We start from the raw sequence: 15,108 nt of genomic DNA on the forward strand, positions 1-15,108 counted from the left end.
CCTGGGAATTCACGGTTTTGGGCACTGAGTTCACTTTTATTGCAGCTTTCTGGAATTCCAGCCAGGGGGATGGGGTTACTGCAGCCAGGACAGCTCCAGAGCTCCTGCCCCTGCAGCAATTCCCACCTGGAGAAGGTGACAAAGAGTTTCCAGTCACCAGCACTGCATTTCCACTCAGCTCTGACACCACTGAGGCAGCAGCCTTGATTTGGGGAGCTGTAAAAGCCTTGGGACTCAGGGGAGAGGCAAATGCTACAAAAACCACAGAGAACTCGTGAGAAGGACTCACCCCCAGCAAATGGATCTACAGGAACACTCCAGGGATAAGAAACATCCTCAGCCTCACTTTCTGTTTCACTCCACTGAGATGAAACTGGATTTCAATAATTCATTAATGGAAACAGCCATAAAATGTAAGAGATAAATACATTTTAACTGGGGCAACAGCAGCCCTAAAACTGGGTGTGAGTCACTGCTAGAATTTATTGAAAATTGAAATTATTACAAGGTTGAGCAATAAATCCATCTATACCCCACTACCTTTTAAGCAGAGAGGGAACAGGTCAGGAGAAATCAATTTATCAGCAAACAGCTTCCCCTGGAGACACTGACACTTGCACCAGCAGCAAGACATTGCTCTGACTCATTTATTCTTTATATCAAGTACAACTGGCAACAGTTTGTTGGAGGTTTTTGGTTTTTTTATTATTATTATTATTCTAATATCAGGAAATACATTAAATACCAACTGGTATCTCTTACACTGAGCAGCATGAAATTAATCCCAAGGACTGTGGTGCCAGCAAATGTCCTTTGTGCCAGAGCCATCACAAGTCAGGAATACTTTGCTTTGCCATGCACAACCTGCTGAGTGTAGGGACTCGCTTAAAAACCCATAACCTTTTACCAAAAGAAGGAAAAAAAAAAAAAAAAAAAAAAGCAGCTACTTTATATTTACCTGAACAATAATATAAAATTCTTAAAATCAGCTCTTATCCCAGCCCCTGCTCCAGGGATGGGCTCTGTCCTGTTTGCTCACTACTTGTTGGCTGAAGCCTCGGCCACGGGGAGGTTTGGAAGATGGAAAGCCGTGGATTTGAAGGAGAAAGCCTGGAGATGTCAGCAGGAAAGCCTGGCAGCCTGCCATTCCCTTTGAAATGATAGATCCAGTCCTATGTACATATTCACAAGAGTGTCCTGGGAAAAGAGGAGCTTCGGACAGAGCCTGGAATTGTCTCAGTTCCACCAGTTTGGGAAGCAAACCAAGGACAAAGGACTGTGAATTATCTACGTACAAGAACCACGTGGCAACTATGCTAAGCACAGGCCAGCAGTGAGCTCAGCCCCACAGCTCTTCTGTTCTCCCAAACTTGTAGATCAGAGTGCTGGGGGGAGAAAATACAAGAGATAAAATAAAAATCAGACCACACACAAGGTAATTTTAACAGTATCCTTAAATCTTATCCCGTGCAAGTCACCAGCCCAGCCCTGAACTTTTGGTCACATCAGGATTTGGGTTTGGTGTTTGTGTTTGGTTTCTCGTGCATGGCTGGAACTGTGGGAGCAAACTGAAGCTCAGACAAAAATCCCATCCAGTTTCACAGCCCTTCTGAAGGAAAAGCCTGGGATTTATGAAATTCAAGGAGTCCAGAGCAGCAAGTCTCACTCTGGCACCTGGGAATCAGCTCAACATGACAGGATGTGCTGGGATGAAACCTAAACAATTCCATTTTTGTGAACAATCAGGAAGAATATTAAGCCTGTGGTAGAGAATCAGATCCATATTACAATTTGATTTCCAAAATTCCATGTTTTGGCTGCCCCATCCCTGGAAGTCTCCCAGGCCAGGCTGGCCAGGGTTTGGAGCCACCTGGGATAGTGGAAGTTGTCCCTGCCCAGGTGGCACTGGATGGGATTTAAGGTCCCTTCCAACCCAAACCTGGGATTCTGAACAAGGCTAAAAATTTCAGGCACAAAATCTGCCTTCAGCAGTTTCCCTTTTCAATCCCAGAGGGGATTTAGGAGCTGCTGTTCCCTGCAGGAATATCCCTCATTTCCCAGATCCCATCAATCCAGGTCACTGCAAAGCATCTGGTGTGGGGCTGGAAGGAAAAGGATCAGCCAGGAACTGAAAGAAGGAGCTGAGATGAAACTTTTCAGTGACTGATCTCAGAACTGACACTGTTTAACACTTTCAGTGCCTTTTATTAAAAAAATCCATGGATTGCAAAATGCATTCCACAGCTAAAAAGAGTTATTAGAGACTCCATATCGATTTTCAACTGTTACACAATAGATGTAATAATATTATTTGAAATAAATCCAGTGTGCTGTTACAAAACACAGCAGCATGCTCCTACAAAAAGGAAGTGCCACTCTTTCTAACAGTGAGCTCAGGCAGTGAAAGGAAATCCAGGGAATATCAAGTACCAGAGAACTGAGGCATTGGTGTGAAATAGTCTGGAACAGGGGAATTGAATCCCCCAGCTGGCTCTGCTGGGAGGGAAGCCAAGGGATTGGAGGACAGAGGTGAATGATTGCCATTTTCCAAAGACACTGGCAATCCCTTATCCAGAAAACTCTGTGCATCCCTGGCCATCCACATTCCAGAGCTGTTCATCCAAGGGGAGCAGAGACAGGACCAACAGGAGTGTGGGGGAGCCAAGAGCCTGAGCAAATCAAACCTTGTTTCTAAGCTCTGCAGCTAAGGGAGAAGAAAACAGAGCTGCCCTTCCTGGAGTATCAATGTGTGGAGGCAGGAAAGTCCCTTTGGAAGGAGGGGAATTTGCCCAGGTAACTTACCTGAAAAATATTAATGCATTCTGGAAAAACACTGCTAATCCAGGGTACACATTAGTGTCTGCAGAGGAGGAACACAGGAAACAGTTCTTTAGTTCTGACAGGTGGGTTTAACAGAATATTCCAGTTACTGGGAGCTGGGTTTAACAGGATATTCCAGTTACTGGGTTTAACAGGATATTCCAGTTACTGGGAGTTGGGTTTAACAGAATATTCCAGTTACTGGGAGCTGAGTTTAACAGGATATTCCTGTTACTGGGTTTAACAGAATATTCCAGTTACTGGGAGCTGAGTTTAACAGGATATTCCAGTTACTGGGAGCTGAGTTTAATAGGATATTCCAGTTACTGGAAGCTGGGTTTAACAGGATATTCCTCTTACTGGGAGCTGAGTTTAACAGGATATTCCTGTTATTGGGAGCTGGGTTTAACAGAGTATTCCTGTTATTGGGAGCTGGGTTTAACAGAGTATTCCTGTTATTGGGAGCTGAGTTTAACAGGATATTCCTGTTACTGGGAGCTGGGTTTAACAGGATATTCCTGTTATTGGGAGCTGGGTTTAACAGGGTATTCCTGTTACTGGGAGCTGGGTTTAACGGGATATTCCTGTTACTGGGAGCTGGGTTTAACAGAGTATTCCTGTTATTGGGAGCTGGGTTTAACAGGATATTCCTGTTACTGGGAGCTGGGTTTAACAGAGTATTCCAGTATCAATCTCAGACTAAAACCTGGATGCTGTGGCTTGGATTTTCCATAGACCACAGGCTTCCATCCCTGTGGATTTCCTGCCACAAGCTGACAGGAAAAGCACTTTTCTGGAGGAGAAGATACCCAAACTTACTCTGTGTGACATATGCTCCAAAGAGAATCCACATGGAAGCAATGAGGGATCCAAACATCAACATGAAGCCGATGAAGAGCCAGATCCGAGCCCCTGCAGGGGAGAGTGAAATGTGGATTTTAGGCAATCCAGCTGCTCCTCTGGGAGGATGGAATACATGATCTCACTAAGGGCATGAATTGAAAGGGTTAAACCCAAGGATCCAGGACAAAATCCACTTCTCAGTCATTGGGAAGTAAAAATTCCTGTGCAAACATTCTCAGGAGCTGGATCATGAATGACACACTAAAAAAGCACCACAGGCCACTTCAAATAGCAGTAACTCCCTCCAAATTAACAAATCCCATGGAAAAGGCTGCTGGGATCCATGGGGGAAATAGGGAATTATGAATGGAAGCAGAGAGGACAGCAGGTGCAGGGACACCCAGAGCAGTGACACAAAGGAAATGGAAATGTTTCTGACTCATCCCTAGGGAATTCCTGCTCCAGAGCTACCCCCAGGCAGGAACTGATTTCTCCCAGCAGCTATCCAGCTTTTGCAGGGAAGGTTTAGGAAGCCAAGACATTCAGAAGCTGAATTTCACCAAGTTCCCTTTTTAACAAAGCCAGCACTTATCTCCAAGGCTTAATTCTGTAAAGAAATTAATTCACAGAAATTCTCTCCTACTCCTTATCTTCTGATTATTTCTTTCACCTCCACTTGGAAAAATCCCCAGAGATAAATGATCAGTCCTTCACCTGAGCAGGATTTGTAGAGTTCATTTACCTGTTCTTCCTAAGCATCCATCACTGTAGCTGTCTCCTCTCACCTGTGCATTTGATACAGCATTTATCCTGGGGACAAAAAAAGGAGATTCACTTCAGGCTACAGAAAATCAATAGAGAGTTCTAAGTAAAACCCCAGCTTTTTATTTTTTTTCTAACATGTGACAAATTCTGGGGAAATTCCCTGGCAATCTGGGTAGTGACAAATCCCAAATCATCCTTTTTCCTTGCCAATACTGAATGATTCAATAAAAGCTGTTGTTTTATTTACATCTCTACAAAGAAAGCCAGCCTATTGTTACCCCTCCTGTTTGAGAAAGTTCTGGGCAAGGAACAGCTGTAAAAATTGTAAAAACAGAGGGAAATGCAGTTAAATTGTTTCATATTGAGGTAAGTACTGGATTCTCCATCCCTGGCAGTGCCCAAGGCCAGGCTGGACAGGGCTTGGAGCAGCCTGGGACAGTGGGAGGTGACACTGGATGGGCTTTGAGGTCCCTCCCAAGCCAAACCATTCCCTGATTCTCTGATTTATCCATGCTGGACACACTGTCAGCAGAGGCTGGTTTGGTTTGTGGTGTTTATTGGTGAGGGCTCCCTGTCTCCAACACTCACATGAAGAAGGCCAGCGTGGAGAAGACCCCGCAGGTGTGGAAGGCGTGGTTCAGCTGCTCCGGCTTGGGATAAACCACGGCAGCATCGATCATGATCCACCAGCCTGTGAAAAACTGGGCACAGACACAGGGGGTGAGCCTGGGGGCACAGGACAGGCAGGGAAACCAGGCCAGGGCTCTGGGCAGCACTGGTTTAACTGGATTCTAACAAGCACCAGTTCTTCTGGAAAGTGGTTTAAATGTGTTGGACGGGCAGTGCCTGCACAAATCTCAACGTTCCTGTTTCCAGAGGAGTGTTTGGGAGTCAGCCACAATTTCTGCTCAAATTAAGGAGTGGGGTATGGATAAATTTATACCCAGAGCAGCTGGGGCTGCCCCTGGATCCCTGGCAGTGCCCAAGGCCAGGCTGGACATTGGGAGCAGCTGGGACAGTGGGAGGTGTCCCTGCCATGGCTGGGGGGCCAGGAGATGATCCTTAGGGTCACTTCCCACCCAAAGCACTTCGTGATTCCATGACTCTCTGCTGTCTCTGCATTTGTGCCTGGGAACCCCAGGTAGACCCATGGCAAAGCCATCTCGTGGTGGGTCTCACAGCTCAGCCATTCTGTCTGGGATGATCCATCAGGCAGGAATCCCTCCTCAAGGTGGGACCTCCCTCCCTTGTCAGCTCCTCTGCAGACCCACAGACCTGGCCCTTAAAGCTGCCAATCTCTGGGGGCTGCATTTGCTTTGCTGGTTAATCTTTAACTCTCCTTTGTGCCCACAAGAATAGCTGTTCTCCCTGATAACCCCTGCCTGATCCCTGCGGGCTCTGCTCCCTAATTAACTGATGGAAATTGCTGATATCCCTGGCACAATAGAGGAGGATATCCAGCACTCTGCTACAGAATTCTAGACTTTATTGAGGTATTTATTCATTCTTTTTTTAGCAAAGAAAGCAGGCACAGCCTCATTCTCCATTAGGCCTTTCTGTGGGAGGGAAATCAATAGAGGAAATTATGTTTGGTTCAAATATTTATGTGGTGACATCACTCAGGGTATGGGCATTTCTCCAAATGAACCACATTAGGTGTGTGATGCACAAAGCCACATCTGACCATAAAAATGGCATACACTGAGTCATGGAATCATGGAATGGTTTGGATTGGAAGGGACCTTGAAGACCACAGAATCAGAGACTCGTAGAATAGAATCCCTGGTGCTGGAAAAGCCCTCCCAGCCCATGGAGTCCCAGCTGTGCCCGATGCCCACCTTGTCCCCAGGGCAGAGCCCTGAGTGCCACGTCCAGCCCTTCCTTGGGCACCTCCAGGGATGGGCACTGCAAAGCTCCCTGGGCAGCCCCTGCCAAGGCCTGAGCTCCCTTTCCATGGGCAAATTCCTGCTGCTGTCCACCCTGAGCCTCCCCTGGCCCAGCCTGAGGCTCTGATCATTGTGAGAGTTCACAACTCTCCGGTGGAATTTTATTGCCCAAGTCTGTGCAGTTATTCCAGCTGGCATCAGGTGAAGAATTTGCCCTTCCGTTTTTAACATAATTTCTGCTTAATTATGCTTAATTGCATAATTTCAGAGCTGTGTGACCCCACCACCCACTCATGCCATCACGACAGACCCCCAGCTCCAGCCCAGCTTGTGCCATGAGGGGGTCACATTTGGCTTCCTGCAGCTTTCTGGGGGTCCAGGACTGACCTGATCTTTGCTCTGTACACAACTGGATTCATCATGATGGGAACAGCAGCGGGAGAAGAATTTTTCACAGATTTGTGAATCTTGGAGGGGCTGATCACTGCAATCAGCACAGCACAAGTGTGGGAGGTGCAGGTGCTCAAGGCCCTGCTCCTCAGTGGTGCAGAAAGTGTGGATGGAATACACAGGGTTAAAGCAGGGGGATCCAGCCCATCCAGCATCTGCAGCCCCTCAGTGTCTGCTGGACTGGGAGAGCCAGCCCCAGTGCCTGGACACGGGCTCAGCAGTGTGGAACTGCTGGAAAAGCAGTCCTGCACAGCCTGGGAGCTCCATCTCCCCCAGACACCAGCACCCCACCTTCCTGCAAGGCCTCCTGGTGACCTTGGGGTCACCACTGCCCACCCAGGCCCTTCTCCAGCTCTCCTTTCTGGTCAGTCCTCATCTGGAATAAAAGCACCAATTCTAATGAAATTTAACCCAAAATCTGTGGGACAGGTCTGCTCAGGCCCAAAGCAAGAGCACAGTCTGTCCTCAGGCACTGGTTTATTCCTGCTAATTATGGTTAATGATAACAACGAGCTGCTGTGACTCAGCTGAGTGTTTGAATTCTGTGGGATTGACTTTCTAAGCACCCTCACATCTCAGTTCAGGAGCTGTTTCCATTGCAGGAAGATGATCAGTGCCCAGCTGTCTGAGTCTGCAGTCCCACCCTCTCAGCCCCCTCAAACAGCCCTGGAGCCACTTCCAGCTCCTGCAGGGAACTGCGATCAGCAGAATCCTCAGGAAACGCCTCCCCATGGCAGGTGGGATTCCCTCTGACACACACTGAAGTGATGTTTTGTTTCTTTCTTTTCTGGGATTCCATTCTCTTCCAATGTGAGGTGTCCCCCATGGCAGGGGTGGGACTGGATGGGCTTTAAGGTCCCTCCCAGCCCAAACCCTTGCACCTTTCCATCATTCTGTCCCCAGCCAGGCTGAGAGCTGTGACACAGGTCCTGCCCACTGAGCCCACGGCCACTGCTGGCCATGGGCTTTGCACTGAGTCTGCAAGGCCTCAGGGAACTGAGCTGTGCCAGCTTGGCTGGTTGTGAACTCGCCCTGCAGGTTTTACCAGCTTTGGCAGAGAAGGGAACTTCCCTTCAGACAATGGCCACGGCTCTCCATCTCCTTGTCACACGTGCCTTCGACTGGATGCAGAGAACAGCAAAATTCTGTGCTGAGGGAGAGAGATTCAAGACTTCACCACACTGAGGGAGTGCAGAGAAATCCTTAGCAGCATGTCAGGGCCTCCAGGAGAGGGGACCAGGTGTGGTACAGAGGGGCACAAGGCAGTGAGAGGTGGGCACAGGCTGGCACTGGAGACCTCATGGCTACAAACAACTCTGGAATGCTCAGTTAAGGAAATAGAAGCTCAGAGAGGGACAAAAAGGGTTTGGAGGTGACAAAGAGAGCAAAGAATGAGCGTCTGGTGTGGTAAAACACAGCATATTTAGGTAAGGGGGGTGTACAGGGATACAGGCAGGACAACAGGGAGAGATTCCCTGTGCTCTGCACCATCCCACACACGAGTTCCCCCTGCAAGGACAAGGTCTGGACATTCAGCTGGAAAGGTTTTTGGAGAGATGGGGGGATCTGCACACCCTGAACACTCTGTCTGTGCAGCAAGAGGTCACAGGAAATGTAATACAGGGCTGGAGCACAGGTAAGTGGATCAGGCCTTGCAGACTCAGTGCAAAGCCCATGGCCAGCAGTGGCCATTCTCTGCGCTGTGGGCTCAGTGGAAATGTTCCAGGCCAGGCTGGACAGGGCTGGGAGCAACCTGGGATAGCGTCCATGCCCATGATGGGGGTTGGAATTGGATGAGCTTCAATGTCCCTCCCAACCAAACACTCCTTTGATTCTATGATTTCTGCTCTTCAGCAGATTTTGTCTGGGTAAGCATCAAGTCAGCCAAGTCTCTGATGATGCTGAACCGCTCCAGGACCAGCTGTAAAAATCTGCAGAGGAGCCTGGTGCAGGAGCCTGGGCAGGAAGGAGGAAAGGCATGGCTGTGCCTCAGATTCCTGATACCCACTGGAGCAAGAAAGTTAAACAAGGATCAGAGCAGGATGTGTCTGGGAAGAGGCAGTGCCCTTCTGGGCAGCACCGTTTTGGGGCCAACTTCCCTGTTGTGGTCTGTGGTGACCGAACAACACGGAGGACAGCCCCAGGGCAGGAGTGGGGTCAAGCAGTGGGCATGAACTGCTGACTGAGGGTACATCCAGTAGAGAGGGGTCTACCAAAAGACCCCAAAGCCCCTTGAGCCATTTCCAGAAAGGCCCAGAAGAGCAGAGTGCACGTGCTCATGTGTACATGAAGAGCAGGAAACCCGAGGCCAGGGTGAGTGTTGATATATTTTATATATTACTAAGGGCCTGTCTGCACAAACCAGTCTTTGAAATAAGTCATGATATTAAAGGCTAAAGTCCTTGAAACCTTCCTGCAGAAGAGAGAGTAAAGTAAAACAATATCCGTGTGTATAAGAGAAAAAATGTAAACTGTGTGTGTTAGCCAATAGTAGCTTGCTCTGCCCACGGACCCTGTAGAACCCTATAAAAGGTGTGCTAAAGATAGAAATAAACAGCGTTCACGTTTACTTCTGTGAAGGCTGGTGAATAGCTGGCGGTCTCTCAAAAGGTGAGGAAACACAAAGTGTCCCCCAAGCCCAGGCAGTGCCCCAGGACCACCCTGTTTGGGTCAGTGCTGGAGCATTGACCCCAATGCAGGACTGGTGTTCTCCTTTCCCAGCCAATCTCTCCTTCACACTCTTCTGCCTCCCTCTTTCATTTCACTCTTTGATTTCTCCCACCGTTACTATGTAGGGGAAAACCTGCATCCATTTCCATGCCAGGTGTGCAGCTGGCCAATAAAACTTGGTGAGCTCTGGTTTTTGGACCCTTCTGGCTTTTGCCATTCTTTTGTCACCATGGGCACCTCTGACTTTTGGGTGCTCCCTTCTGCACAAGAGTGGGACGTGACACGTGGTACGACTGAGTCACTGAACAATAAAACAACAGATTTCAAAGAAAAAGCAGCTGAGATGAACACACAGTGATGCGCTGGGGAGAACACGTCAGATGGAAGATGACAGGCTGGTGGCTGACAATTATCTCTCAGGAACAAGCTGTCACTGCTCTGACAATGTTACAACACAGTTCAGTGATCAGCAGTTCCAAAAACAAACCAGATATTAGAAATTCCCTGGCAAGGAGCAGGAAACGTGGCCAGGACAGTGCAGGGCATCCAAAACCGCCACAGCCCTGTGCCTCGAGGGGCAAAACTCTTCTTGTGGAGGCAGCAGAGGTGGCAAAGTGTCAGGAGTGGGTGGGGGAAGATCTGCTCAGTGACATCTCCAGTGTGAGGGGTTAGAAGCACAAGGTTGTTTTTCTCCCTGGCAGGAGGGGACAGCCGGGGGGGTCGGGCTCTGCTGCCAGGGAACAGGGACAGGAGGAGAGCTCAGGCCTCAGGCTGGGCCAGGGGAGGCTCAGGGTGGACAGCAGCAGGAATTTGCCCATGGAAAGGGAGCTCAGGCCTTGGCAGGGGCTGCCCAGGGAGCTTTGCAGTGCCCATCCCTGGAGGTGCCCAAGGAAGGGCTGGACGTGGCACTCAGGGCTCTGCCCTGGGGACAAGGTGGGGAGGTCTCAGGGACTCTGTGATCACCAGAGCCTGAAGTGCACACACATGAAATTTAGAAAGATTTGCTCCTCAGGCAAGTGATTCATCACTGAAGCAGCAGTGCTGTGGGTGAAGAAAAGAGCAAATTCCCCAAAGCTGCTCCAGGAGGAAGACTCTGGCCCATGCTGAGGGCAAGGGCTTTCCACAGCCTCTGGTGCAGCTTTCAGCATCAATGGATGTGCTCAGGTGTTACGAGGGGTGCACCTGCAGTTCTGCTTTGTGCTGGGAGCTGTTACTCTTCCTCCTGAGGCAGCAGCCTGTGTGTCATTTGCTGCCTTTTGCATTTATTCCATCATTCATTCCATACCCAGAGCCCTGGCTCGGTCTCTTTTGGGCTCTTCTGCCTCACGCAATGGTCCAGCTCCCCTCTGCCTGGTGCAGGGTCAGGGGAGGACACAAGTGAAGGGCCAGGGCTGACAAGAACCTGCCTGGGCAGAGAAAGCCTGGATTGTTTCCCAGGCAGGAGGTGCTGCTTGTGAAAGAGGCTGGATGAGGCAGGTGTCACCAAACCCTGTGCTGACCAACACTGGCACGAGTCAAAGCTCCTGAAAGAGAGGGGGAAGTTCCTCCCCAGGGCCAGAAGCTTCCCTGTGAAAGCTGCCCCAGGAAGCTGCAGGGCTGAGTGTTTGTGAGGTGGTGGAGAGAGTTCAGAGCCTTTTCAAACTGCAAAGGTTGACCGTGATTTGGGGGTGTAAAAATGTAGCTTTTAATGCAAGTTAGCTACTTCCTGCTTCTCAGGTTTCTGTGCCTGTCTCCTCAGGCCTGTAGCTGCTTTTTCTGGGGTGTTTTGTGCTATTTTAATGCTGTAAATGCTTTGTCTTGCTTCTGTGTTCTGCAAAATTCTTCTTAAAATGTGTCTGGTTGAGACCCTTACGCTGTGTTAACAAGGAATGGGAAGGGATTTTCTTGGTTAAGTCTTGTTGTTGGCTGGTTGGTTTGGGGTTGTTTTTTTGGGTTTTTTAAGAGAATGACTATAAAATTGGTCCCAACCTCTAGGCAGGCAGAGGGGGCCAAGGCACGATGGTGTGAAATGTCTTTTGTTGCTCAAATCAGAGCAGGCTGGAGGGCTGGAGTGCCCTGGGAGAGGGGGAGGTGACCCTGCCCGTGGCAGGGGCAGAATGAGATGGGCTTTAACTTTCCTTTCCAACCCAAACCCTTGTGTGATTCTTTGATGATTCAGGTCTCTGCTGGAGACCTCAGGAGAGGGTTTCCAAGTCTCAGACACAGATACAGAAAATGTTTTCCTGTCTTGGCACACTCCTGAAGTCAACACGGGCCTCCTGCCCCACACAAGGGGCTGGTGTTGGTGCCTTCCCTGCCCCTCTGGACCCTCGTGAGAGATCCCTGTACCCCCCATGCCTTGGCACAGAGGGCTCGGGGCTGGGAGCTTCTGTCTGGAGCAGTGGGCTGGCAAAAGGACCCCACCTGAGTGGGTCTCACAGAGCATCCCCCCTTCCTGGGGGCTGCTGAATGGCTGGGCAGCCCGAGCTCTCCCAGGGCTGTTTGTGCCCCTGTCCTGATGATAACGTGTGGCTGACCTTGCAGCCGGGCTCGGGGGGGCTGCACGGGTGTCCTTGGTGCCATGAGCTGCTGCCAGGTCCTCAGGAGTGCCCGGCCTCCACAGCACCTCCCTCGCTGCTGCCTGTGCCAAACCCTCCCCTGTGCTGTCCCCTCTATATCTGTGTCACCCGTCCTGTGCTGTCCCCTCTGCACAGCTCTGTCACCTCCCCTGTGCTGTCCCCTCTCTGCACACCTGTGTCCCCTCCCCTGTGCTGTCCCCTCTATATCTGTGTCACCCCTCCTGTGCTGTCCCCTCTGCACAGCTCTGTCACCTCCCCTGTGCTGTCCCCTCTATATCTGTGTCACCCGTCCTGTGCTGTCCCCTGTCTGCACAGCCCCATTCCTGGGATGGCAGTGGGGCAGGCAGTGGGGCAGGCAGTGGGGCAGGCAGTGAGGCTGGCACTGCTGGCACTGCTGGCACTGCTGGCACTGCTGGCACTGCCGGCTGCTGATGCCGTGGCAGCAGTGAAGGACCCGCTGCTGAACGTCTGCATGGATGCCAAACACCACAAAAGCGAGCCGGGCCCCGAGGGGAAGCTGTTTGAGCAGGTAGGAGCTGCTGGTGGCCCTGGGTGTCGCAGGGTGGGACAGCCTGGCCCTGTGCCCCCTCCCCGCACACTCGGGGCTGCTCTGGGCTTGGCCACCACTTGCCGGAGGGATAAAGCCGCCCTGGCTGCAAGATCTGTTTGTTTGCTGCCTTCCTTCAGCGAGTGGCCAGTGAGTGACAGTGGGGATTTGTCAGCTCAGTGTCACCCCTCTCTAACCCCCTCCTGGAGCTCGGGACCCCCAGAGCACAGCAAGGGAGAGGATGTGGGGAGAGACCCTCACCTGCTCCCTCTCAGGGTGGGAGAGCCTTCTCGCTCTGCCCCAGCCCCTCGGTGGAGGAAGTGGGGCTTTGTTTCTGTTCCTTGGGCTGGCACTAACTCCTGCTGAGGATCTGCTCTGCTCCTCCTCCAGCCCTGCCTTGCTGCAGGGCCCAGCTCCTAAGCCCAGAGTGACCCAGAGTTTGGTGGGGAAGGTAAAACGCTCTGGGTGCCGCAGGCTCCTTGCCGTGGGCTCTGTCCTCCTGGAGCTGCTCCTGGCCAGCTGCAGCAGCCTGTCCCCTGTTGCAGTGCTCCCCCTGGAAGGACAACGCCTGCTGCACGGCCAACACCAGCTCAGAGGCCCACAAGGACCAGTCCTACCTCTACAACTTCAACTGGAACCACTGCGGGGTGATGCCACCCAAATGCAAGCGCCACTTCATCCAGGACACGTGCCTGTACGAGTGCTCACCCAACCTGGGGCCCTGGATTGAGAAGGTAGCACCACGTCCAGGAGTCATGGAACTGTTTGGCTTGGAAGGGAAATCAAAACTCGTCCTGATCCAACCCCTGCCATGGCAGGGACACCTCCCACTGCCCCAGCTGCTCCCAATGTCCAGCCTGGCCTTGGGCACTGCCAGGGATCCAGGGGCAGCCCCAGCTGTGCCAGGGCCTGCCCACCCTGCCAGGGAATGATTTCCCATCAATATCGAGGGTGTCTCAACTTTTCCCACAGGGTAGAGAGATTCCAAGGATTTTTCTGGCCTCTGACTAATGGAGGAACTCCTTGTGTCAAGACACATCTCTGCTGAGGCTGGATCTCCCCTGGGATCAGCTGTGCACCCCCATGGGAGGGGCTGGGGGGATCTGGGATGTGCCAAATCTTTCCCTTGACTCACGAGACTCCCCAGCATGACGTGTGCCACTGTTCCTGTGTCCGGCAGGCTGACAGCAGCTGGCGTCGGGAGAGGATTCTGCACGTGCCCCTCTGCAGGGAGGACTGCGAGCAGTGGTGGGAGGACTGCAGGGACGCCGTCACCTGCAAAGAGAACTGGCACAAGGGCTGGAACTGGGCAACAGGTCAGTGTGCTCTGGGTGCCTCTCCTCTCCCCACAGGCAGGTTTCTGGCAGTGTCACCTCTGCCAGCACCCCAGGGGTCTGTCACTCCTCTGGGTGGCCAAGCCCCCAGCGCCCAGCTCAGGTGTGGCCATGGGCTGTGGGCAGGTGACCTGTTCCCCCCAGGGGAAGGACAGGAGGGAAGGGCTGTCCCAGTGCCCTGAGTGAGCTCCCCCGTGCTCTGTGCCCAGGAACGAACCGCTGCCCCTGGGGCTCCGTGTGCAGACCCTTCAGCGAGGTCTTCCCCCGACCCAAAGACCTGTGTGAGAAGATCTGGTCCAACTCCTTCAAATACAGCGGCGAGCGCCGGGGCAGCGGGCGCTGCATCCAGATGTGGTTCGACCCTGCCCAGGGGAACCCCAACGTGGCCGTGGCCAAACACTTTGCTTGGAGAAAGAGATGCTCCCCTGCTCGGGGGGACCGCGTGGCTCCGGAGAGCGATGGCGCCGTGCGTGCCCTGCCGGGGTCTGTGCTGCTCCTGCTGCCCCTGGCCCTGCTGCTGCTCCCCGAGGGGCTGGGGGGTGCCCAGATGGGGGTCCCTGTGACCCCTCTGTGAAGGGACATGGCCTGGACTGCTCCAGCTGCCCTGCAAGAGGAGCCAGCACAAGTTACTCTGTCTGTGCGTCCCAGCGCTCAGCGTAAGTTGTGTTGCTGGACCTTGGCACCACCTCTGGGTCGCTGAGCAGAGCAGGGATTTTCTTGCCTCTGAGGGAAGAGCAGAGCAGTCTTTGCTCTGATGTGGGGGTGCCTGCACATCTGTGCCCACCCCACGGCCGTGTGCTGGCCTGGCAGAGCTCTGGTGTCTGCTCCTTTGGGCAGCTGTGAGACACTTTAGAGCTTTACAGGCTTTAGAATTTAATTGATTAAGGATATAGTTAACCTGAAAATGTTTATAGCTTTTTAGAATATGTTAAGCACAACAGAAATCACACACTGTCTGTAACCTTTTATCATCCCTTGCTGTGGTCACAAGAACGTGCAGGAATGTAAGCTCCTCGTCCTCTCTGGATAAGGAGAGGAACCAACAGAAACACACAGGGCTGGGAAAGCAGAATGCCGAGACAAGGGGAGCCCTCAGACCCCCGAGCTGCACAAAGCTGCTCCTGCACTTTGAGCCGGGACCAGAGTGCCACAACACTGAGGCAGAAAGGTGAAGGGTTCAATGTGATGAGGAGTTTCCAGCCCTCAGCTCTGAAATCCACCCAGTGAGCACCAGA

At 52.0% G+C, this 15,108-nt stretch overlaps 2 protein-coding genes across 2 annotated transcripts; one reads left to right on the forward strand and one right to left on the reverse strand.

Moving 5' to 3' along the window:
• Positions 1-454: 454 nt before the first annotated feature.
• Positions 455-5,166, reverse strand: LOC131581350 (transmembrane protein 50B-like). The gene is made up of 6 exons (XM_058843497.1): positions 5,017-5,166; positions 4,406-4,473; positions 3,640-3,732; positions 2,803-2,860; positions 1,296-1,385; positions 455-1,212 (listed from the first exon to the last, which is right to left on the reverse strand). The coding sequence occupies exons 1-5, from the start codon at positions 5,106-5,108 to the stop codon at positions 1,340-1,342; spliced, it is 357 nt and encodes a 118-aa protein (XP_058699480.1). The 5' UTR covers positions 5,109-5,166; the 3' UTR covers positions 455-1,212; positions 1,296-1,339.
• A 2,864-nt stretch (positions 5,167-8,030) lies between these two features.
• LOC131589365 (folate receptor gamma-like) lies at positions 8,031-14,447 on the forward strand. Its single transcript, XM_058858753.1, has 5 exons — positions 8,031-8,036; positions 12,352-12,521; positions 13,085-13,273; positions 13,720-13,855; positions 14,083-14,447. Exons 2-5 carry the CDS (start codon positions 12,465-12,467, stop codon positions 14,445-14,447), a joined length of 747 nt encoding a protein of 248 aa, XP_058714736.1. The 5' UTR covers positions 8,031-8,036; positions 12,352-12,464.
• The last annotated feature ends 661 nt before the right edge of the window (positions 14,448-15,108 follow it).

This window comes from Poecile atricapillus, chromosome 1, assembly GCF_030490865.1.
Source record: "Poecile atricapillus isolate bPoeAtr1 chromosome 1, bPoeAtr1.hap1, whole genome shotgun sequence".
Classification (NCBI taxonomy): Eukaryota; Metazoa; Chordata; class Aves; order Passeriformes; family Paridae; genus Poecile; species Poecile atricapillus.